A 26650-nucleotide genomic window follows, 5' to 3' on the forward strand; every position below is an offset into this window, starting at 1 on the left:
AAACCCTCAATTTCTTTAGCCATCCAGCATTCCCTATACCTACCAGCCTTTCCTTTCACCCTGACAGGAATATACTTTCTCTGGATTCATTTCTGAAGGCTTCCCATTTTCCAGTCGTCCCTTTACCTGCGAACATCTGCCTCCAATCAGCTTTCGAAAGTTCTGGCCTAATACCGTCACAATTGGCCTTTCTCCAATTTAGAACTTCAACTTTTAGATCTGGTCTATCCTTTTCCATTACTATTTTAAAACGATAGAATTATGGTCGCTGGCCCCAAAGTGCTCCCCCACTGACACCTCAGTCACCTGTCCTGCCTTATTTCCCAAGAGTAGGTCAAGTTTTGCACCTTCTCTAGTAGGTACATCCACATACTGAATCAGAAAATTGTCTTGTACAGAGTTAAGAAATTCCTCTCCATCTAAACCTTTAACACTATGGCAGTCCCAGTCGATGATTGGAAAGATAAAATCCCCTACCATAACTACCCTACTATTCTTACAGATAGCTGAGATCTCCTTACAAGTTTGTTTCTCAATTTCCCTCTGACTATTGGGGGGTCTATAATACAATCCCAATAAGGTGATCATCCCTTTCTTATTTCTCAGTTCCACCCAAATAACTTCCCTGGATGTATTTCCGGGAATATCCTCACTTAGCACAGCTGTAATGCTATCCCTTATCAGAAATGCCACTCCCCCTCCTCTTTTGTCTCCCTTTCTATCCTTCCTGTAGCATTTGTATCCTGGAACATTAAGCTGCTAGTCCTGCCCATCCCTGAGCCATGTTTCCGTAATTGCTATGATATCCCCATCCCATGTTCCTAACCATGCCCTGAGTTCTTCTGCCTTCCCTGTTTGGCACCTTGCATTGAAATAAATGCAGTTTAATTTATTAGTCCTACCTTTCCCTGCCTGCCCTGACTGTTTGACTCACTTCTTTTCTCGGCTGTACCCGTCTCAGATCGATCTCTTTCCTCACCATCTCTCCCATCCCACCCCCCACCCCCCACTCCCAAGCATTTCTAGCAAATTTCCCTGCCAGTACATTAGTCTCCTTCCAATTTAGGTGCAATCCGTCCTTCTTGTACAGGTCACTTCTACCCCAAAAGAGATTCCAATGATCCAAAAATGTGAATCCTTCCCCCATGCACCAGCTCCTCAGCCATGCATTCATCTGCTCTATCCTCCTAGTCCTGCCCTCACTAGCTCGTAGCACTAGGAGTAATCCAGATATTACTACCCTTGAGGACCTCCTTTTTAAATTTCTACCTAACTTTCTGTAATCTCCCTCCAGAGTCTCAACCTTTTCCCTTCCAATGTCGTTGGTTCCAATGTGGACAATGACCTCCTGCTGGCCCCTCTCCCCCGTGAGAACATTCTGCACCCTCTCTGAGACATCCTTGATCCTGGCACCAGGGAAACAACACACCATTCTGTTTTTCCTCTGCTGGGCCACAGAAACGTCTGTCTGTACCTCGGACTACAGAATCCCCTAACACAATTGATCTCTTGGAAGCCGAAGTACCCCTCGTTGCATTAGAGCCAGTCTCAATACCAGAAACTTTGCTATTTGTGCTACGTTCCCCTGAGAATCCATCACCCTCCTACATTTTCCAAAACAGCATACCTGTTTGAAATGGATATATCCACAAAAGACTTCTGTTCTAGCTGCCTACCTCTGTTACCCTTCCTGGAGTTAACCCATCTATGTGACTGTATCTGAGACTTCTCCCCCCCTTTCTATAACTGCCATCCATCACATACTGTTGCTGTTGCAAATTCCTCATCGCTTCTATCTGTCTCTCCAACTGATCCACTCGATCTGATAAGATTCGCATCCAACAGCATTTATGACAGATATAATCTGCAGTAACCCTTGAACTCTCTCTTTAAACTCCCACATCTGACAAATACATATCACTGCAAAGGCCATTTTTGCTCCTTCACAATCTACAGACCCAGAAAATAACACCGTCTTATTCCTCTACAAACACTGCCCCAGGTTAAATTAATAGCTATGGCTTATATTTTAAGTTTAATCAAGAGTCATATCCCAAAAACATATAATCAAGAAAGAATCCACTATACCCACTACTGCAGCCTTTAAACAACAATTAACTTATCTGATTCTGTGCTGTGAACTTTGCCCAACAGTTCTTCCAAGATTAGTTGTGAATTTCATTGTTTGTTAATTTTCCTGAATGCGCTCCGATGTCCAGCGATACACGAATTCAAACAGCAAAGGCAGTAACTGTGCAGGTTTTCTCTCTCTCTCTCTCTCCTGCACTGACCTCACCATGTGCTTCCTTTGTCTGCTCTTCTCCCTTTTAAACTGCTGTTGTTTTGACTTTTTTTTCCAAAGTTCCAACACAATCCAACAGCATATAAAACAGTAATTGCTGCTCCTGGAATTCGAGGACATCACCTCCAACACCTAAAATACCTCAAAAAAAAAGGAGCAGCTCTTATAGCCAGAAATTTTCCCGTCCTCCATCTTGGATTACCCAGAATTCTTGTTAGGAAAATGAATGTTGCATCTTGTAGTTTGCATCTTGTCCCATGGCTGAACAAAGCCTACAGCAATCTCAGCAATATTCACTGAATTGTAAAGGATCAGTAGTTCTTCTGAGCACAACCTGCAACTGCACCATTCATTACAGTTTGGAGGGAAGCGGTTAACCCACCAAAAAGTACACACCAGATACTCGGCCATCACATCAAGCATGGGTGCCAAGAATCTATGCCCCTGTGTGTAATGGCAGAGATTGTGCAGCACTTTGCCTCCATAATGTGCAAATCCACGACATTCACACTTATTCAAACTTTACCTGCATTAAAAATATGAATATATAAAGTGTACTCAAATGTAGCTTCGACACCTCAGAAAATCAATCTAAACGTAACTCACTTTTATCAGAGACTTTCCCTTCTTTGACAAGGCAGAGCTTGAAGCGAACTGAGAAAGCATTAATGCAATAAAGTTGAGGAGTACTTATAATGAGGACATAAAGCAAGGAAAGAGCAGGAAGGCAATTCTCAGGTCAGTATGCGTGTAAGATACTAATTTGCATCCGAGCCCAAAAGTGAAGCTACATTGGAGGATGTGGTCAATAGATCTGAAGTTGGAAAAGCACAGGAGGTCAGACAGCGTCTGAGGGGCAGGCAAGTCAATGTTTCAGGCTAAAACCCTTTGTCAGGATCTGATGTTGAGTCAAGGTCAGCTGGAACACATCTGTGAAGGAAGAAGTGGGCGTACACTTGGATGGAGGTGACTATAAAACGTAGAAGCAGATGTAGGCTATTCGGCCCATCGAGTCTCTCTGCCATTCAATGTGATCATAGTTGATCTGATAATTGTCAACTTCACTTTCTTATTTTTCTCCATTATTCTTGATTCCGTTATTGATTTAAAAACCTGTCTCTGTCAAGAATATAAAGACTCGATATATGAACATTTCCTGCATTTATGAACAGCTACTGACACTGTTGTGCATTGTTTTCCAACTTGTTTAAAAATTGACTTGTGAACAGACTTGAAAATGGAAACCAGGAACTGCCTGTACTTTATGACCCAGTTTTGACAGCCCTCTGTGGTACAGAATTCCACAGATTCACTTCCCTCGGAGAAATTGCTCAACTGTGTTTTAAATGGGTGACCCCTTATTCTGAGATTACACCCTCTGGTCCTAGAGTCTCCCTTTCAACATCATGTCAAGTCTCCTATGAATCTTCCTGCTTCAGTAAGGGCACCTCTCATTCTAAATTCCAATGAATACCTGCTCAAGTTACTCAACCTCTCAGAAGACAGCCCCTCCACATCTGGGATCAACTCAATGAATCTTCACTTGACTGCTTTCAGTGTCTGGATATCTTTCCTTAGATAAGAGAATCAAAATTGTTCAAAATATTCCATCTGTTACCTGACTAATGCCAGGTACTCCTTTCCCTTTGAAATAAAGACCAATATTCCATCTGCTTTCCCTATTATTTGCTGAATTTGGATGCTAGCATTTTGTTAAAGGATTGTTAAATCTCTCCCGTACTATAGCTTTCAACAATCTTTCTCCACATTTTTTAATTCATTTGTGTGAGGTGGATGCCATTGGCTGACCAGCATTTATTGCCCATCTGTAGTTGCCCTTGAGGTGGTGGTGAGCTAAATATTCAACTCTTGTATTCTTCCAGCCAAAGTTCATAACCTGACTTTTCCCCTCCATATTTATATCTCAGCAGACTGTCATCCTCACCACTTGTTTTCTGATACTTTTGTGCTATGCACAAACATGGCTATAGAACATACATTTTCCTCATCCAAGTCATTAATATACATTGCAAATAATTGTGGCCCCCAGCACCGATCTCTGTGGCACTCTACTATTAACAGGTTTCCATCTTAAAAACGCCAACCTCATCCCAGCTCTCTGCCTTCTATTAGTTAGGAAACACTGGAGACGGCACATGCTGGAGAAATCAGCGTTGATAAAGCATGGCGCTGGTCAGGCAGCATGAGGAGCAAGAGAGTCGACATTTCAGGTAGGAGCCTTCTTCCTGAAGGATCTTGCCTGAAATGTCAACTCATTTGCACTTGGATACTGCCTGAACTGCTGTCCCTTTTCCAACACCAAGCCTTCTATTAGTTAGCCAATTCTCTACCTATGCTAATAAATGACCTCCAATACCATGGGCTGTTTTATTAACGTGTGATACCTTACCAAATGTTTTCTGAAAAATCCAAATATATTACATCTACTGCTTCCCCTTTGTCTACCCTGCTTGTTACATGAATGCAATATGGCACACTTAGAGAATTAAGAGACAGAAAATCTGAACCAGTCAGGTTGGGCAAAAGGACAGGAGAGATTAGGGCTATAAAGGGTTAACTGCAGAGATCTTTCCCTATTCACTTGCATCAGAGTATGAATTGAGACTTGAGTATACCAGGTCTGCCCATTTACTGAGATGATTATATTTAGAAAGAGTGGTGCAGTCATGGAATGTAAAGTGTAGTCATTGGGAGTTATTAGATGGTTCAGCTACATTTATGGGTAAGTTTATGAATTTTCTTCCAAGTTATTGAAATTGCTCGGTTTACTTTTTTCTTCCAAGGAGTACATCAATGGGTGAAGAACTGTCATGTTGGCTGAGCATTGGAAATTTAAGACAGCATTGCCATTGCAATCATAGAAACTTAATGAGGAAACAAAAACTGACACATACATAACAGACTGAGATATTGCAAATTTTATCAGTTCTAAAACTATGACAATCAAATAACCCCAACGATCAAGTTGAAATCCATGGTTCAAAACAAATTAAAATTAATTGTAACTAACCCACATTTTAAAATAATGCATAGAATCTGAAATAGTGACAATTTTGGCAGTAGCTTCCAAAAGATGGTGAGAGAAAGCGATTACAACTTTCACTGTGCCTCTGTGCACAATGAAAATGTCTATCTGACAGCCCTTTCACATTATGGGTCCTTGGAGGGTGAGAGAAACAGATGGATTCCCCTTTTCCACTTCCACATATGTTAGATTTGAGGTCTGGCACTGGTCTCCTCCACACTCACAGGAGTACTGGAAACAGTTCTTCTGCACAGAATACTCTCACATTGTTCTAACAGCTTGCTTCCAATCATCTAGATTTTGATATTAGTTCAGTACATTTACTAGCCACACTTGGATATTAGATGGCAGGACTTGAAATAATGCATATCTTGCACATCTACAGAATAGGAACATATAGATTCTTTTCAGTAGTTTTCACAGTGGAAGACACCAGCAGCAGACTAGAACTTCAAGACAGTTCAGTGATCAGAGGTGAGTGTAGTCAGTTTCACTAAGGAAAAGGTGGTGGGGAAACTGAAAGGACTGAAGGTGGATAAATCACCAAAACTGGATGGACTACATGTTTTGAAACAGATAGCTGAGGAAACTTTGGAGGCATTAGCAGTGATCTTTCAGTAATCACTGGAATCAGGGAGGATCTAAGATGACTGGAAAATAAGAAGGGAGAGAGGCAGAAAACAGGAAACTAAAGGTCAGTTGGCCTGACCTTGGTTAGTTGGTAAGATTTAAAAGTCCATTATTAAAAGGTTGAGATTGCAGAGTACTTGGGAAGTGAATGATAAGATAAGGCTGAGTCAGCACAACTTCTTCAATGGTGGTGGTGGTGGTTGGCAGCCGCAGGATGGCAGCTGACTAGTGAGTTCTGCAGGGGCCTGTGTTGGAACCAGAACTATACATGTTGTTCATTAATGATCTGGACGAAGGAACTGAGGTCCCTGTTGCTAAATTTTCAGCTGACACAAAGATAGGTAGAAGGGCAGGCAGTTTTGAGAAAGTGGAAGGTTGCAGAAACACTCGGACAGGCTCAGAGAATGAACAAACAAGTATCACATGGAATAAGTGGGAAAGTGTGAGGTTTTGCACCTTGGAGGAAGAATAGAGACACAAACTACTTTCTAAATTGGGAAAGGCTTCGGAAATCTGAAGCACAAAGGATTTGGAAGCCCTAGTTCAAGATTCTCTTAAGATTTGCTCAGAAGAATTAAGATATCTGTTCTTAGTGTCAATGATCAGTGTAAATAAGATCATAACATTTTTTCACTTGTGGAATGTGTCGCAGTACTTCCTTTTGAGCTAGAAGCTGTGCATATTGAAAACTCTTAATAAAACTCAATTTCAACAGGAGAAGAAATTGTAATTTAATAAGCTGAGTGGAATATGCACGTAATAAAACTGAGATAGTAAGAAAGTTGGAAGATGTTCATACACGAGAGAGAAAACATTCTTCTATAAATTATATTCACTGACCTAAGGGTTCAAGGGACGCTAGCTGTGAGAGAGAGCAAGAGAGAAAGCTGGTGGAAAGGTTAACTCTTTGTGGCCTGATTTGTGTGTACACTTGCTTGTCATGGAATGAATGTTTGTATGTTGTTGTCTGGAGCTCGAGATCTGAATTTAATTTGCATTTTGTAGTGTAGTCCCATTCCCGCCTTAGTCGAAGCAAAATGGTCAGAGACACAGCATAGTTTTACCTCCTTCTTTGTCCTGGGCCCTGGAGGGAGGCAGAATGATCACCTATGTGCAAAGGACATGAATTGTCTGTCTTCTCTGGAACAGCAGGTTCTTAATGAATTATATAGTCATTTTACAGGGAGGAGCATCCAGATAAGGCAACATACAGATTGATTGGGTGACCATTAGAATCAGTGAGTGTCAATAGCAAAGATTAAACCATCTGGTGTTACACAAGGAATGTTCTTAAACTTAACTGGCTTCACATAATGAATACTTTTCACCTTGTTAAACTGACCTTACATACTGAATGCTTCCAATATAGTTAAATAGCTCTACATAATGAATGCTTTTCCACCTTGCTAACTCATTACCTTTGCCTCCAGCACCCCACTGTTAACTACGAGTTCTTACCTCATCTAAGTCATGCTCCGCTGAACCTCTTGTTTCACAAAACTCAGAATTTAACTCTTACCTTACTTGCTCAAACCCTATACACATTCTCAGTAGGACGATGGTACTGGATATGTTAGCTGAGCGAGGTCACCTCATGACCCTTTCCACATAGTTTAGATTAGTCTCTCTGTAGATTATGTTAAAAGGGAGCTTATCTAGCTAAGGCATTTAGGCTGGCTTGATCAGGGTTTCCCTCTTTGAAGTGCATGTAGCTTAATTAGTCAAGCATACTCAGACTTGTCAATTAGTTTCTCTTCCTCTACAAATGTTTGCCATTTTATTGCTGCTTATATGATTAAGGACATGTAGTTTTTTTTGTAATCTCAGTACCAATTTCTGTATAAAGAAAACTTGCTTACAGCATTAAGGGGAGTAGTCTGAGAGAACTCTTAGGGGTAAGAGATGGTACCGCTACTCTGCTAATGGTTTTACAACCTGAGCTCAAACCTGGCTTGTACGAATCTATATTATAGTGTAACATTGATGCCATTGGTAAATAAAGGTAATAATTTAAACTAAATTGTCTGTAAGAGTTTTATATTCCAGACTACCACAGGATATGATCTGTAGGACGAACCAAGAGAGGCTTATGGATCGAGTGCATTATTCCCTGAGCCATTTTGAATAGGCAATTTAACAAGCTGAGAATTTGTTTTACCCAGTAAATTGTTATGAAGTGCATTGCTGAAAGCCCGGTGAATGCAAATTCAAGAATAATTTTCAGGAAGAGAACTGGACAAATGCTTGAAGTGGAAAAATTAAATATAGGTGATATACTGGTGGGTTGAGACTAAATGATTCTCTTTGACAAAGAACTGGGCACAGGCACAACGGACTGAATGGCTCCTTCTGTATTTTATATCTGGAGGTAATCACAACTTGAATTGGTCTCATCAAGGCACAGGAACTAACAGTGGAGGGTAGGTATTATTAAAAAGTACAGGAAAGAATTAAGACAAATACATGGAATAAACTGAGCAGAGAAGACAGCAGTAAAAAAAGGAAAATTAAACAAAAATATTTGCAAATAAAAAATTAAAACTTGAAGGACAGCAATCTTCTAGCATTTCATATTTCTGTATTTCAATCTGATAAAATTTAGCTGGCTGCCCTAGCAGAGTGCAAATCACCCTGACTTTTTTTAAAAATCTGTTCTCCTGTCACCTGTCTCTAAGAACACACAATTATTAACAGTTGATGAGCCAGGCTCCACCTGACAGATTCCTTTTTGTTTAAGTTCACAACTTTGGCAGTATCTGTAATCAGTTCCTCAAAAAAAAAGACTCTTTTAGCATAGTGTGGTGGCCTCAGGTTCAAGTCCATCTACCACAGTGTGTCATGAACACATTGATTAAAAGTCCTCAGAGATTTGCTGATAACCGACAGTTACTTTGTATAATTGATAGAATGATGATGTGTTATTGGTTCAAGCAAAACAGACAAATGCAATTTGTACTGGAATGCAAGCCAAACAGCATGGATTAAGTCCCACCGCCCATTAACAATTCCTATACCCCCATGCCAATTGGATTGATTAGGCTGTTGGCTGACAAACACAACAGGATGAAGCAACTAATCAAACCTAAGTGGACTCCTGCAAATCAGCATCCTGCTCAAACAGTGCATCTGTCCATAAAAATGTATTGGCTGGAAATCTGTCCCCAGCGAGCTGTCAAACAAAAACAGGAATTCCATTTATTCATTTAAATTTAAAGGCTTGTATTAATAATCAAAGTAAGGAAAGAAAATATTCTGTTATTAAAATATAAAGTCAAACTGCACCGCAGTATCTGGTCAAAGGAGGAACCTGATATCGATTGTGGTCTGTGCACATTCACGTCAGATCAAGGAAGAAAGATCAGACTTGGGACTACAAGTGCGACTGTCAATGATATGGAAAGAAATATGCCAGTGCTAATGCTATTTGCAAGCAGCAATGAGCACAAACCTTTGCATGTGCAAATATATATGTCTGTCAGTGTGTATAAACCATGTGGTCAGATTATATGGAGGTAATCTTTACTTTGCTAGGTCATAAATACTAAATCAATTGCACTTGTTTTTAAATCAGCTAACTGCTTTACTCAAACAGAAATCTATCATGATGTCTCTCTTAAAAAAATGCTACTGAGAAATCAACTCAAACAAAAAGGATATCAAACATATAGTTGTTTGTTGAACACATTTTAACTCAGATTTTACACACAGGTTAATGTTACAGCCAAGGATAGAGATATTGCCAAAATTTAGCAATCAAACAGGCAGGATTAAAATTCGGAGAGAGCTTTATGATTTAAGTATTCACGGCACTGGAGAAATCTTCGATTCTATTGTTAACCTGAAACTGGTCTTTTAAATTTCAAATTCACCATCAGGAGCCAGGTTTCCACTCAAGATGATAAAAAAAAGTGCCATTTAATTATCAGTGTGCTAAAGGAGCATAAGAACTTTCAACTAACTGTTGCTCTGCTGTTGAAATAGAAACACTCCCTCATGCTGGCAGCCTAAGGAACAACGTGTAGTTATATAGCACCTTTAATGCAGTAAAATGTCCCAAGATACTTAACAGCTACAAATATCAAATTAAATTCAACAACGAAGCACATAAGCAAATATTGGTGCTGGAGCAAAATGATACATTTTCATGTAAACCACATGGAGGAGATTTGAATTTATGATTGAGGTAGGTTTTCAAGAGCAATTTAAAAGAAGAGAACTAGAGATAAAGAAGGAATTCCAGAGCTTCGGTCTTAGCAGCTGGGAAGGAATGGCCAACAAAGATGCAATGAATAAAATTGGGGATCTTCAAGGGGTCAAATTAGTTAAGTGCAGATATCTCTTAGGGATCTGAAGCTGACAGAGATTACAACTAGGGAGGGCTGAGGTCACTAAAGGATATGGAAACAAGGTTGAGTATGCTAAAATCAAGGCATTACTTAACCACAAGCCAACATCGGCCACCAGGAGTATAAGCGCATGGATCTTGATTCACCCTAGGACACAAGTGGCTGAGATTTTGATGAGCTCAGATTTTTAAACGGGAGAATGCACCATGCTCAGCAGGTATGCAAAGCAATAGTCACACTGAGAGTTGAAACATCCATGAAGGTTTCAGCAATGTATGAGTTGATGTTGTGGCAGACTGATGCCACATTAGGGAAGTGGAAACCATCTTGGCGACTGTACAATTTTGCTTAAGAGTTTTCTGAACTCAATGTGCTTTGTCCATGCCTGAGCCAGTTACAACAGTGCTGTGCATTTAAAAAGAAAGATTAAAATGAAAGTTCAATACTGAAGTTGAGGATTGGGGGTGGTAGAAAGCTGACAGAGTAACTTATTCAACAGAAGTGGGCAACATACATCATCCTGAGATAGGTCACACAAGATAACTATTGAACTGTTACAACTGTATGGTTTTATTGTACCTCAATATCTGAAAATACTGCATTAAATATTTAGGAGTACTTGATGCTGCACTGATATGCCAAGAGGCTCTTAGTAGCAGCATCCAACCTTTGAATTTCACAGGCCACTTAAGTGACCAACACAGCCCCACTAGTGTGTACTTTTATGTTCATAAACTGCTGAAACTAACCGATCTCCATGCTCTGTTCTATGTTGTCTTATTGATGGACAAATCAATGGTAACATTTTTTCCAAATCTCGAGATGATAAATCTCAAACAAAACTAGCTAACCAGCAAGTCATCAAAAAAAATAAACTAAAAAAGAGCCATAGCTTCTATATCACAGTCACACTGAAAATTCAATTATGAATGATGGTTAAAAGTTGTTTGTTTGCAAGGGGAAATATAGATCCAATACCTACAGAAGAGGAAGAAGAGAGTGCAGAAGGAAAGTAGCAAAGAAAACTAGTCAATAACGAAACAAGAAAGCAGATATCAAGAAAGCAGTTCTGTACAATCACCCTTTCTGACAATATCAGATCACAACACATTGTCTAATCAATTCTCATCCTACCCAATTGTTTTACCAATTATCTTAAGTCCATGCTGTCTTGTAAGGAATTATAGAAACTCTTTTTTGAAAGGAATTCTATATTATAAAGATGATGATTACTGATGTAATATCACACTGCAACAATTCCGGTGAAGGGATACCGTTGGTCCAGGATACTGCATTCACTTCAAGATCATGCACACCACACTGTGTTCATTCACAGTACTGCAATCACAGGATCTGGTCATATGTCTGCAAAGAGCAGGGACAATGAAGAAAATAAAAACCCTTGCATTTATATACCACCTTAGACTTTACAAAGTCGTAGTCAGCCAATGAAGACTTTTGAATGTACCATTAGTAAATGGATAAATGCTGGCCAGAAATTGCCTGTTCTTTTCTGAAGTAGTCCTGTCGGATCTCATACACTCTTCCAGAAGGAAGAAGTCTCAGCTTGTTACCTGAATGACAGCATGTCTGACAATGTAGTGTTCCCTCATTATTGCATTGGGAATATCAATGTAGATTGTGTGTTATAGTATGTGAACCCAGGACCCACTGAATCACTATTTCTTCTACATAAGATGATGGTTGGTGGAATGAGGTTAGAGTGTGATCCCCTTCCCATATTTTTCAAACTAACTGAGCTATGTTTTCAAATCTCTTTAGTTTTGTCTGTTTATCTTTCTCCATGCTTCAAGGTGTTTAGTCTTTGTTCAGGTTTTGCACTTTCACTGCTAAGCTCTTTTTAATTCATTTGTGGGAATGTGGACATCAACAGTTGAGCATCCATTTATATCCATCAGTGAGTGTGGCAAGAGTTTCAGGATTTTGACCCAGTGATGCTAGAAGAACAGTGATACATTTGACATATTGAGAGACTTGGATGGAATTTGCAGGTGGTCATATTCCTCTTTACCTACTGCCTAGTACATGTAGGTCATCTTGTAAATGGTACACTATACTGCTGGAGGGAGTGCCAAACAAGAAGGCTTCTTTATACTGGATGGTATTAAAGTCCTCAAGTAGGAAATGCACTGATCCAGACAAGTGGGGAGTATTCCACTGTGCTCCTGTCTTTTAACTTGCAAATGGCAGACAGGCTTTGGGGAGCCATTATATTTGTATAGCTAGCCCAGTTCAGTTTCTGATCAATTATAACCCCAAGAATGTTGATTGTGGGTGATTTAGTGATGATAACGTTATTGAATGACATAGGTAATAGTTAGATTGTTTAATGTTGGAGATGGTTCATTGCCTGGCACTTGTGCACAGATTCTACTGCATTTGGAAATAGAATGCTTCAGTATCTGAGAAGTTGTGAATGGTGCTGAACATTCTGCATCAGCAGCAAATATTCTCACTTCTAACCTTCTGAGGAAGGAAGAGTAATTGATGAGGCCATCATCTTGAGAAACACCTGCAGAGAGGTTTTGGAGTTGACATGACTGATCGGAAACACAACCATCTTCTTTTGTGCCAGGTATGTCTCAAACCAACAGATAGCTTTCCCTCATATTGCCTCGTACTCCAGTTTTAGTAGCAGTCCTTGATGCCACACTTGATACCAAGGACTGTCATACTCACCTCATCTCTGGAATTCAGCTTTTTTTGTCTATGTTTGAACTAAGGCTGTCACGAGGTCAGGCAGCAAGTGAAGGTGGCGAACTCAAAACAATGGTCAATTATTGCTAAACAAGTGCTGTTGAGAACACTTTCCATCACCTTAAAAATAATTGAGAGTAGAAAAATTGGGGTTGTGGGAAGAGAGATGGGGGGGCTGGGGGATTTAATTGGCCAGGTTGGATTAGACCTACTTTTTGTGTACAGGACCTGTCTAGCAATTTTCTACATTGTTGGGTAGATGCCAATCTTGTAGCTATATTGAAACAGCTTGGCTAGAGGTGTTAGAAGTGTTAGAGGTTAAGCCAGAAAGTGGCCAGAGAAGGCCTTTGGCAGCAGAGGTAGACACACCAAGCAAAAAACAGGCCCCAAGCTGACTCCCCCAGCCGAGACTTGCAGACTAGGCAGACGGTCCAGGTCTGCAGCTAGGCCCAATGCCTGGAAGGGGACAAAGGCGCTCTCGGCCCAGCGTGGCGGTCTTGTTCCAGCATGGAGGCCTTTTTTGTATTCAGTGTACAGGTATTCCAGAGGCCCGGAAGGCAGTCTCGTTCAGGAGTGGCAACCTCAGTTTGGCATGGCAGTCTTCTTCAGCAGAGGCTTCTGGTCCAGTACTCCAGTGATCCAGCATGGCCATTCCATCCTGGCTGTGTCTTCAGAGTATTCCATCCTTACTTTTTTTTTCTTCAAAACACAAGCAGTCACAGTTGGAAGAAACCATGGAAATGTGGAAAAAGTGCAATGGGATAGATACTGAAATAACTGCAGAGGATAGGCTTTCCCTGAGCCCAGGAGCCATTACTTGAATGGTGATGTACTGTGTCTTAATTTTACTTTTTAATTATTATGTATGACTTCTGTCATTGATGTAGGTGTCATGGTGTGGCAACTTATAAAACCTTTTAGTATATTTTTCAAGTATATGTGACAATAAATTACTATGCTATTTTCATATTTCAGCCTCTTTGTTATTTAGATTAATGACTTGGATGTGAGTGCAGAAGGAATAATTAGTAAGCCTGTAGACAACACGAAAGTTGGTGATGTTGATACAAGCAGGATGATCTCAGGCTACAGTCTGATATTGATCACCTGATGAACTGGTCAAAGCAAGGGGGAAAGGAGTTTCATCCTGATTAGAGAGAGGTGGGACATTTTGGGAGATCTAATAGGGAATGCTATATACTATGAATTGTCGGCCCCCTAGAGAATACTGAGGGTCAAAAGGGCCTTGATGTACAAGTCCATAGATTCCTGACAGTGTCAGCGCAGATGGACAGTGTGATGAAGGTGGCTTATAGAACATAGAAGAATACAGCGCAGTACAGGCCCTTCGGCCCTCGATGTTGCGCCGATCCAAGCCCACCTAACCTACACTAGCCCACTATCCTCCATATGCCTATCCAATGCCTGCTTAAATGCCCATAATGAGGGAGAGTCCACCACTGCTACTGACAGGGCATTCCCTACCCCTAACATCTGTCCTATACCTACCCCCGCTTAATTTAAAGCTATGCCCCCTTGTAATAGCTGACTCCATACGTGGAAAAAGATTCTCACTGTCGACCCTATCTAAACCCCTAATCATCTTGTACACCTCTATCAAGTCACCCCTAAACCTTCTTTTCTCCAATGAAAACAACCCCAAGTGCCTCAGCCTTTCCTCATACGATCTTCCTACCATACCAGGCAACATCCTGGTAAACCTCCTCTGCACCCGTTCCAGTGCCTCCACATCCTTCCTATAGTATGCCGACCAAAACTGCACACAATACTCCAGATGTGGCCGCACCAGAGTCTTATACAACTGCAACATGACCTCAGGACTCCGGAACTCAATTCCTCTACCAATAAAAGCCAGTACGCCATATGCCTTCTTCACCGCACTATTTACCTGGGTGGCAACTTTCAAAGATCTGTGTTCATGGACACCAAGATCCCTCTGATCATCCACACTACCAAGTATCCGACCATTAGCCCAGTACCCCATCTTTTTGTTACTCTTATGGGATGCTTGCCTTAATTAGCCATGGCGTAGATGGTAGAAGAAAGGCTTCCTACAACTTTGTAAAATATTAAGTTAGGCCACAGATAAATATTACATACAGTTCTGTTCACCAAACAATTGGAAGGACATACTTGCACTAGAGAGAGTGCAGGATGTTGTCGCAGATAAAAAGTTTCAGTAATGAAGAGAGATTGGAGAGGCTAAGTTTGTTTTCCTTGGAGCACTGGATGTTGAGGGGTGATCTCATTGAGAGGAATACAAATTATGAGAGGAACATAGTAGGTCGTGAAAAATCTCTTTCCATGCGTACGGACATGTCTAAAACCAGAGGACATACGTTTAAAGGTGAGGAGCAGATGGTTTAGAGGAGATTTAAAAAGGATTTTTTTTTATTATCCAGAGGGTGATAGATATTTGGAACATGCTGCCTGACAGTGTGGTGGAGCCAGATACTCTTGCAACACTTAAAGTATTTGGATGAGTACCTAAGACGTCAGGCTATGGACCAAGTGCAAACATATGGGAAATGTGGACTTCTTCACTGGAAGGATTGAGAATCTGTGGAATTCCCTGCCTAGTAAAGCAGTTGAGGCTACCTCGCTGGATGTTTTTAAGGCAGAGACAGATAATTTCTTTACTCTTCAAAAATCTAAGAGTTTATGGTGTTCAGGTGGGTAAGTGGAACGGAGTCCACAAAAAGATCAATCATGATCTTATTGAATGGTGGAGGAGGTTCCATGGGCCAGATAGCCTACTCCTGCTCCTATTTCTTATGTTCTTACATAGTGTAGTTTGGTGTTTGTTGGGCATAGACACAGTGGGCCAAAGGGTCTTAAGCTATGCTCTATGATTCTATAGCATTGCATGGGTGCACTATCTCTGATTACTGAAGTTAAACGGAATAGGTTGGAGTTAATTGTGTTTCTGACATTTGCAGAAATCATGTTAAACAGGAATAACTGATGAGAAGTACCTTGATCGAGCATAAGAAAGTGAAGTAGTTGATTTAAACATGGAAATTACATACTGTGGCCACGAGGAAGTGACACCAGTTGGTCACAAGATTGTTGTCTTGCTTGCTGAGCTTTTAAGTTTGTTTGCAGACATTTCGGCACCATACAAAGTAACATCATCAGTGCACCTCCAGTGAAGTGTTGCTCTGTCCCGCTTGCTATGTGTCTTGGTTTGTTGAAGTATATGGCATCATTTCTGGTTTTGTTTCTTAGTGGTTGGTATATGGGGTCTAACTCTACATTGGATAATGGAGTACTGGGTTGAGCGCCAAGTCTCCAAAAAGGGTAGTCTGCCTATCTACACCGCAGACCACAACAGGAAGACAACACATCCAGAAACACTGGTCACCCTGCCATACACCAAGGATATATCAGAAATGACCACCAGACTATTCCAACCCCTAGGTATCATGGTAGACCACAAACCGACAACTACACTAAGACAATTACTGATGGATATAAAGGATCTCATACCCACAACTAACAGAACCAATATTATATACAAAATACCATATAAAGACTGCCACAAACATTACACAGGACAAACCAGAAGAAAATAAACCATCAGGGTAAACGAACAACTAGCTACCGAGAGACATAATCAACTATCACTTGTGCCCATATGCACGGACAAATGAGGACACCAAAATTGAGTGGGACAACGTATCCATCCTAGGACGAGCCAAACAAAGTATTGCATGACAATTCCTGGAGGCCTGGCCCTCAACCAGGAACTCCATTAACAAATGTATAGAGTTAGACCACATAGGTTAGGTGCATTAGTCAGGGGTAAATGCAGAGTATAAGAGTAGGGGGAATGGATCTGGGTGGGATACTCTTTGGCAGGTCGGTGTGGACTTGCTCGGCTGAAGGGCCTGTTTCCACACTGTAGGGATTCTATCATTCTATGAGCTTGCTTTAGGATCCACTCTGTTAACAGTGTATGGGGAAGAGGCAAGAATAGGACCCCCAAAAATAGCCTTTTGTGTCACCAATCTGGCTGGAAAACCATATCTCATCTACCTACAATCTGAAAACCAAAGTGAAACTTAATCTCGGAACCTGGAACGTACAAACCCTCATGGACAACAAGCAAAACCATCGCCTCAAAAACAAAGAGCTGCCCTTTTTCCCCTGACATCAGGCACTTCAATGTCGCTTGCAGGGCAGCAATACCAATGAGCAGACAAAAGGCAGCTAAGGGTCAAAGAGATGGTTACACCTTCTTCTGGACAGGAAAAGCAGAGGATCAACCCAAGTCAAATGAACTCAACTGACTCCTGGTGCTCCTTGTTGGCATTAACAATCACCTTATGACTCTGAGTACAACTTGACTTAAGCCACAGTGCCTATGCTCCAACTCTTGATACCACAGATAAGTCCAAAGGCTTCCACTCCACCTTGAACATGCTACTCACCAACATCCCAAAGGAAGACAAAATCATCTTGTTTGGAGATTTCAGTGCCAGAGTTGGAAAGGATACGCAATTCTGAAAAGGAACCACTGGAAAGGAAGGGGCTGGGAATTGCAAAATCAATGGCATACTCCTGCTCCCCAAATTGCAGAAACCAGTTGCTCAACATCAACGTACCATCCTGCTAAAAATACAAAGTTAAAGATTGCTTGGAGACATCCATAATCAAAGCACTGGCACGATCGACTAAATCATCATTTGTGCCTGAGACCAAAAGTATATCCACATTACCAATGTGATGACCAATGCAGATGACTGCTGGAGTGAGCATTGGCTCATCCCTCCTCAATGTCCATCAAACACCACCAGAAGCACCTGAAGAAAAAGAGCAGCTTCAAGAGCAAAGCAGAACAATGAATCTCCAACTGCGTCTTCACCAAAATCTCCAAAGGCTTCATTTTAATGGAGTAGAGGAAATCTGGAAAGAGTTGAAGACAGCTATCATTTCATGCTGTGAAGAAACTATTAACTATAAAAATCAGGAAACACCAAGACTAGATCAACGAGAATGAGCACATCATCCAAGACATCGATAAGAAAAAAGCTTTGTGTCTGACAAAAAAAACACTGAAACAAAGGAAAAGTCATCAAAAAGTGAAGGCAAAGTTACAAACATCTAAGGAAATCAATAACTATTGGTGAACTAAAAAAGTTAAGGATCAGCAACTCCCTGCTGACAAGCACGACACCTGGGGTTTCTTCATTTCAACAGATGACTGAACACCCTGTGCCTCAACCAGTGCAGAGTAAGGATGGCAATCTTTTAGAGACAGTAAAAAATATCAGCCTCCGATGGAGAGAATACGCAAATAACTCCTAAACTGTGATACAATAATTGATAAGGACGTGAATGAGGAAATCAGCTAACTCCCCAATAATGATCTTGATTACAATCTAGCATGGCAGAAGTTAAAGTTGCCAATAGGCACATGAAGAATGGAAAAGCTGGAGTAGACAGGACTTCAGCAGAGATTAACAAACTTAGAGAAGCATAGCCTACCTGTCATGTCACCAAACACTCCAGCAAATCGGAGGTCAAGAATACATCCTTGCTGATTTCAGAGATGCTGCCATCACCACCATCTTCAAGAAAGGAGACAAAGTGGTTTGGGAAACTACCAAGAAACTTCCCTATTCTCCATCACAGGGGCAAGATCATCATCCGAACCCTTGTTAGATGCCTTCTCATCGTCTTGAGAAAATGTGTCCTGAAAGCCAGTGTCGTTTCTGACCAAACTGTAGAACTACTGACATACTTTTCACTGCTCAGCAACTCGAAGAGAAATGTCAGGAACTTCATCAACCACTCTACATGGCCATCATCGATCTGACCAAGGCTTTTGATTCAGTTAATCAGGAAGTGCTTTGGAAGATCCTGTCAAAGGCCGGCTGTCCAGAGAAATTAATCAACATCCTCCATCGCCTCCACAACAAGATATTGGTGACAGTCCTCACCAATGGTATTATGACAGAATCCCCACTCTTTTCTCCATCTTCATCACCACCACTCTTCATCTTGCCGAGAACAAACTTTTCAGTGGTCTGGACATTGTCTACAAGATGGTATGAAGACTTTGCAACCTCAATCAGTTGAAATCCATAAAGAAAATGCCTTTGACCTCGGTTGTGGAACTTCAGTATGTGGATGATAATTTCAAGTGTGCCCCCTCGGAAGAGAACTTTCAAGCCTCATTTAATACTTTTGCAGAAAAAAACCTAAGAATTTGTATCAACCTTAACTTCAAAACAACTCCACTCCTTTACAAATCTGACCCAGGTCATGTTCTAGTCCATCCTTCCATTAAGATCAATGGAGAAATCCTCCCAAATGTGGAACACTTCCACTACCTGGCAACCTGTCTCTCATCTAAGGCTGACATCAATGTGGAGGTTCAACATTGCATTTGATCTGTCTGCACTGTCGTTGTACACCTGAGAAGAGTCTTCGACAACTGTGCAATCCCTGCTGATATCAGGATTACTGTGCATAAAGCAGTCATCTTTCTGACTTCACCGTGTTTTTAAAAAAATTAACCTTTTTTTTCCATGAACCTGTTCAGAGATGCTTTTACACACCTTGGTGGCTGGTGGGTCTATTGGTTCAGGGTACAGACACTACCAATGCACCACAAGAGGGCCCCAGAAGTAACGAACTCTGTTCTTGTCTATACGGTTCTGAAACTTGGACTACATACAGACACAACCTCTAGACTTTGGGAAGTACCAATGTAGTTTGAGATGTTTTCTTTGTATCAAGTGGGAGACAGGTATCCTTGAAACCGCCAACAGCACCAGCATCAAGGCCTTGATCATCCAAAACCAACTCTGCTGGACCAGCTATATGCTTAGCATGCCAGAGTTCCAATTACAAAGGAAATCTTCTTCGCCAGGTAAAGGAAGGCATTTCAATGAGAAGAAAACATTTTAGAGTCCCTGAAGGCTTCTCTCAAAGAATGCAATATAGATGTCAATGAATGGGAGACCTTTGTTCATCAGAATCCATTTGGAGGAATCTCCTGTATGAAGAGACACAATGCTTTGAGAATACACAATGACAATAGGGTGTACAGAAAAGGAGCCAGAGAAAGGAAAGCTAACAATCTCAAAGCCAAGAACCAATTCCATCTCCAGAAATATTTGCCAAATGTGTGGTTGAATCTGCAGTTCTCGGATCAGGCTCATCAGTCATGCAAAAACTCATGACATGGAATTTCTGAGGTGGACAATCATTCACATTAGCGAGTGACTTGACGAAAATTATTTCCGATCTTATGTGCCTTGATTTTACCCACTAATTTCTTACGAGAGACATTTAAAAACTTCTGAAAATCCAAATACACTATATCGACTGGTTCTCCTTTATCTATCCTGCTAGTTCCATCCACTGGTATATTTGCTAAGCATGATTTGCCTTTGCTGGTCATGCATAATCAGGATGATGTTTTCCAAATGTTATGTTATCATATAGAGTCAGAGTCATAGAGATGCACAGCTTGGAAACAGACCCTTCGGTCCAACCTGTTCATGCTGACCAGATATCCCAACCTAATCTAGTCCCACCTGCCAGCACCTGACCTATATCCCTCCAAACCCTTCCTCTTCATATACCCAACCAAATGCCTTTAAAGTGTTGCAATTGCGCCAGCCTCCACCACTTCCTCTGGCAGCTCACTCCATACACGTGCCACCCTCTGCGTGAAAATGTTGCCCCTTTTGTCTTTTATATCTTCCCCCTCTCACCCTAAACTCTAGTTCTGGACTCCCCCACTACAGGGAAAAGACTTTGCCTATTTATCCTATCCATGCCCCTCATGATTTTATAAACCTCTATAAGGTCACCCCTCAGTCTCCAACGCCCCAGGGAAAACAGCCTCTCCCTGTAGCTCAAATCCTCCAATCCTGGCAACATCCTTGTAAATCTTTTCTGAACCCTTTCAAGTTTCACAACATCTTTCTGATAGGAAGGAGACCAGAATTGCATGCAATATTCCAACAGTGGCCTAACCAATATTCTGTACAGCCGCAACATGACCTCCCAACTCCTGTGGACCCAGCACCAATCCTTGTGGCACTCCACTGGTTACAGGCCTCCAGTCTGAAAAACAACCCTATGCCACCACCTTCTATCTTCTACCTTTGATCCAGTTCTGTATCCAAATGACTAGTTCTCCCTGCATTCCGTGATATCTAACCTTGCTAACCAGCCTCCCATGGGGAACCTTGTTGAACACCTTACTGAAGTCCATATAGATGACATCTACCGCTCTGCCCTCATCAATCCTCTTTGTTACTTCTTCCCACCACTGATGGTAGGTTAACTGGATCCATAAATTTGTTTTTTCTCTCCGTTCCTTTTTAAATAGTGGAATTAGATTTTCCACCCTACGATCTGAAACTTTTCCAGAGTCTATAGTCTTAACACCTAAAATTCAAGCCAAAAACAAAGTCAAATACAAACTAAGGCCACACTACATTGTCTCTTTAAAATTTGTTATTCCTTTCATATTTAATCAGCAGCTCACAAGAAGCTCCTGATTGCAAAAAGAATTGCCAAATAGTCTTGTTAAATATGCACTCCATTCACCTCAACAGTACTACAGGTAGCACAAACAACCTAGTCAGTCCAACTGGTAACAGTTTATACTCCATACAAACTTCCTCCCATCCCTCTTACATCTGGCCCTATACAAAACACCCTATCCCAAAATTAGATACCAACTGTGTAAGGAGATATTAGGCCAAATGTTGAGTGTTGGGTCAAAGAAATGGATTTGAAGGAAAGATTTAGCAGAGGAAGAGAGGTTTTAAAAGGGATCTCTAAATTATAGGAATGCATGGCCGCACATGGTGGAGTGGTTAAAATTTAGCCTGCTATATAGATCAAAATTGTGGACTGCATATATTTATTGGGTTTGCAAGGCTGAAGGAGATGGCAGAGATTCAACAAGATTGAAACAAGGGCAAGAATTTTAAAACTGCAACATTATTTGATCAGCAGCACAGTGGCTCAATGGTTAGCACAGCGCCAGTGACTCAGGTTCAATTCCAGCCTTGGCCGACTGTGTGTGGGGTTTGCACATTCTCCCAGCGTCTGCATGGGTTTCCTCCCACAATCCAAAAATGTGCAGGTTAAGTGAATTGGCTGTGCTAAATTGCCCATAGTGTTAGCTGCATTAGTCAGGGGTAAATGTAGGGGAATGGGTCTGGATGGGTTACTCTGGACCTGTTGGGCCAAATGGCCTGTTTCCATACTGTAGGTAATCTAATCAGATCAGCAACTACTGGTCATAGAGTAGGTTTGATTAGTAAACCGTACTAGGTTTAAGTTGAGACGTGGTCAATGTCATGACAAATCTTGAGTTCATAATATCTTACTGAAGGCCATTAAGAACTTAAATATATTGGGTCTGCTATAAACGTTTCTCTGTTCTGATACATCTTCAGATAATTCAATCATGTGATAGAGTGAAAAGTATGAGACTTTTTCCAAGGGTGAAGAGGTCAATAACTAGATGCCATTTTTTAAAAACCCAAATAATTTCAAAGTTGCATTGTTTTGTTTGTCATGTGCTTGAGACTAAGGGGATATATTTTAATTCTACATAGTAACTTAATTGCTCACCAGTTGTGCACTTACTCTTAGAATAAGTTTACTTCTAACAAATAGGGCTGTTGTGACACAGTGATAATGCCTCTACCTCTGGACCAGGAGGCCCGAGTTCCAGAGCCATCTTCTAATAAATAAGTTATTTTTGAGTTAATTACAAATTTCTAGCAGATGTTTTATTCTAGATCGTAGTACAAGAGAGAAACAAATTGACCGTTTTCTGGTACAGTTTTGTACCTCTTGCAAGGCAGCGTGGCTTGATTACTAGCAGACTCTGCCCAGTGGAATTGTAACATAGTGCACTCTTCTGGCTATCAACCATTAATTATTTTTAACTCAATACTGAGAAAGGGCAAATATAATTTACTCTCAGTTTCTTGTTTACTGTTCAATCTTTCTTGCAATTTCAATTTGTCTTCACAAAGTCTTTTTGTTTATCCAATTACACATCTAAATTCTTTGGCAGAGAACGCTCTTAAGATTACACTTGTGTTAATTCTACTACAGGACAGGTTGCTATCTGTAATTTGCCAAAATAAAATTTGCAAGATCCTTCAACTTTTCATGCTTAAAATAATAACAGATTCTCCACTGTGATACAGACAGGCATGGGGTCAGCGAAGAAGTAATGATAGATGTAATGCTATGGAGGGTAGAGGGGAAGGAAGGAATGCACCTAGATCTGCCAGTACTGGCTTTGTACTTCTAAAAGATTAATGCAGGCATTGAATTTAACGTTTTACAATTGGGATAGCTGCTGCTGTGATCCTCATTACTGTTATTATCTTGAGGTTCCATTTTCTAATGATACTAGAGATACTGAAACTAGTACCATGGAAAAGCCCAAAAGGAAATTTAAGAAGCTAGTCAAGAAAGACAGTTTACTACGATTGCAAATTAACAAGGGGTTGATTCACAATCTCAAGAATGAGCAAGTTGTAAGAAGTTTTGAAAGTATCCTGTGCAGTTTTAGTGTCCTTACTTAAAGCAGAGATCAACTTGAATCCAATGCAGTTCAGAAGTGGCCCACTTGGCCAATTCCTGGGATGAGATGCTTGTCTTATGAGAAAAGAATGAGAAGGTTGGGACTACATGCATTGCCAATTAGAAGAGTTAAATATGACCTTATTGAAACATGCAAAATTCTGAGGGAGGTTCACAGGTAGATGCTGGGAGGATGGGGTGTTTAGAACTACAGGGCACAGTTTCAAAATAAGGAGTCTTTCATTTAAGACAAAGATGAAGAAGTTCTCTTACGGGGACATACGTTTTTAGAATTGTTTGACCTAGTGAGTGGAGAGAGAGAACAAGAGAGCAAGATTGTGAGAAAGAGGTGTCTTTAAATACATTTCCTCTTTAATCAACAAAGTAGTCAAGGGTGATAAGGGCAGGCAAGAAAGTGGAGACCAGCCACTATCTCATCGAATGGCAAAGCTTGCTTGGGGGAGGGTGCCAAATGGCACACAATTCCTAAAATTATGACTTTTTTTGGTAACAGCTGTAAGATGTTGAAATGTTTTTCCATAATCAGGTGCGACAAAGAAGAGATGCAACACAGAAAGACAGGGAATAGTAGAGAGACCAGCAGAATTAGTTGAGGGTTTCTGCACCAAAAAAGATTCAACACAAACTTGACAGACTAAAATCTCAATGGCTGAATCAGGTAGTCAACGAGGTCTGATTTGAGATCAAAACATTTCTGGTCTGCATGGCTGAGTCCCACAGGATACTAAAGTTTACACTTGAAATAAAGTAAATTTATGTTAAAAAAAATCAGTTCATACAACAATATATCTACCTGCATTTACATAGGTGCTTATCACATGATGAAGCACCAGTCAGTTCTGTCTTTTTGAAGTGCATTCATTGTCAAGAAAGAAATTAGAGGGGTTGTCAATTTAAGCATAAAAAGACCCTCCAACAATATTAGAGTGATCTATAGTCTGTTCTCCTGGTATGGTTATGGCATTGCTTTTAAGCTGAACATTGAAAGAACTCCATAATTCAGAATATTGCCCTACAATATCTTAAACCCACTTAATTAAGTAGGCAGATCACCAATTTAACATTGTAAGCTCTACTCATCCAACAATGAGTGAACCTCCAGCTGAGGTTCACCACAGATTACTTGCTGAAAATCAGCAACAGGTCTTGGAGACAATCCTCTCACTCAAGAGGAGTGCTGCCATTTGAGCCAAACAAACCCAGCCCTATAATATTTCCATAATAACTGGCCATTGCAATGAGACAGCACTGTACTGTAGACCAAGCTGCTCTGCATGATGCATTGAGGATTTTTAATGTGGAAGCGTCAGAAGTCATAACAAAAGATACAAATTTTCTTGTGGTGGAGTCAGGTAGGTAGAAAGCTGAACAGAGCAGATATTCAATTGGTCTCATTCTCGCTTTTGAGACAGAAGATTTAGGGTGGCACAGTGGTTAGCACTGCTGCCTCACAGCGCCAGAGACCCGGGTTCAATTCCCGCCTCAGGTGACTGACTGTGTGGAGTTTGCACATCCTCCCCGTGTCTGCGTGGGTTTCCTCCGGGTGCTCCGGTTTCCTCCCACAGTCACAAAGATGTGCAGGTCAGGTGAATTGGCCATGCTAAATTGCCAGTAGTGTTAGGTAAGGGGTAAATGTAGGAGTATGGGTGGGTTGCGCTTCGGCGGGGCGGTGTGGACTTGTTGGGCCGAAGAGCCTGTTTCCACACTGTAAGTAATCTAATCTAATCTAATCAAATCCCATTCTTGGGACTCGCGGGGAATAAAAAAAATCACAGATGGACGGATCCAACACAGTAATGAGAAAGTGCAGCATGGTCAGAGATACCATCGGAATAAGACAGTAAACCAAGGTCCTGTCTGCCCTCTCAAGGTAGTCGTTAAAAGACACAGCAGCCACTAGTTTGAAGGAGTTGGCGGAGGGAAGAGTGCCCCCAAAGTGTCCGTGTCTGGGGCCAATGCCTAACCCTCACCCAAAACGTGGAAACCGGCTGGATTATCAAGTAATGCCCCAAACAGCAATGTGCACAGATGGACTAACGTGTTTATTAATATAGTGAGCGAACCTCAACAATCCTGGTGATAGATTAAACGATAAAATAAAATGATAAATAAAATACGTCGATAACTGAAAGCAACCTGGGGATGTGAACGGCGCTAAAGAAACGCGGTTTTCTCTGTCTCATGGAGTGAAGCGGGAATAGCTGGTGCTGCGGGAAGGAGTTGCTGCCCTGGTAACTCACCACCATCAAGGTCCACAGTGTAAATGGGCAGCGTTTCCAAGGACAGTTTGTAACTGTCAAACTTGGGGTCGAGAAGGTGCCGAGACACAGTCAGAGAACAATTAGCCGCCGCCATCACTCCGTCCGCCACGCACTTCCGGCGACATCCCAGGGCAGGCTGGGAATTGTAGTCCTGTCACTGGTTTGATAAATGAAGATCTTTGTTCTTCGATAGGTCGCCATAAATTAATATTTACTGTCAAATAGATTGTGTATTTGCAACACGAATTTAATTCTGGTTTAACATTAGGATTTGCTGTTGTTTGGTTCACTGCTCGGCGGTCGTGGGGTGGAATGAATGTGTTGCACGTTCCGTTTCCTCACTTTTCAATCACATTTTGACAGGAGTTTATTTTGAATTAAATTCGTCTCTCTCTCTCACACACACACACACACATTCTTTTAGTTGTCGGTGCTCGTTATTCACTCCGGTCCTAGGTCGTATCCCCGTTCCTTACGGTCCGGAACTATTTTGTGAAACTGCAGGTGGCCGGGGGAGCGGTGTTACCGCGGGCATTTCCTTGGAGCCGCGCTGGGCCTCAGTTTGTTGTATGTAAGAAAGAGACAGGGGAGATCGTGAGCAGAGAGGAAGATCAAAGAGGTGAGATGGGGGTGATTGGAGACGGAGGGAGGAAAGGAGAGAGATTGGGGCTATTTTGGAGACAGAGAGGGAGGGGTGAAGAATAGGGAATTAGAGGGGGTGGGG

At 41.3% G+C, this 26650-nt stretch overlaps 2 protein-coding genes across 4 annotated transcripts in view; one reads left to right on the forward strand and one right to left on the reverse strand.

Annotated features, from left to right (window-relative positions):
* The window catches only part of nudcd1 (NudC domain containing 1), a 124792-nt gene extending 98710 nt beyond the window's left edge, over window positions 1-26082 (reverse strand). Inside the window, exon 1 of one of the 2 annotated variants that reach the window (XM_043688747.1) lies at window positions 25906-26082. In XM_043688747.1, coding sequence (XP_043544682.1) covers window positions 25906-26020 — 115 coding nt within the window. In that variant the 5' untranslated portion in view covers window positions 26021-26082. The remainder of the gene's footprint in view (window positions 1-25905) is intronic. The other variant, XM_043688748.1, reaches the window with a different exon arrangement.
* A 77-nt stretch (window positions 26083-26159) lies between these two features.
* The window catches only part of eny2 (ENY2 transcription and export complex 2 subunit), a 13072-nt gene continuing 12581 nt past the window's right edge, over window positions 26160-26650 (forward strand). Inside the window, exon 1 of one of the 2 annotated variants that reach the window (XM_043688752.1) lies at window positions 26160-26545. The gene's annotated coding sequence lies outside the window, so the exon portion shown is untranslated. The remainder of the gene's footprint in view (window positions 26546-26650) is intronic. The other variant, XM_043688749.1, reaches the window with a different exon arrangement.

The sequence above is a fragment of the Chiloscyllium plagiosum genome, chromosome 4 (assembly GCF_004010195.1).
Source record: "Chiloscyllium plagiosum isolate BGI_BamShark_2017 chromosome 4, ASM401019v2, whole genome shotgun sequence".
NCBI lineage: Eukaryota > Metazoa > Chordata > Chondrichthyes > Orectolobiformes > Hemiscylliidae > Chiloscyllium > Chiloscyllium plagiosum.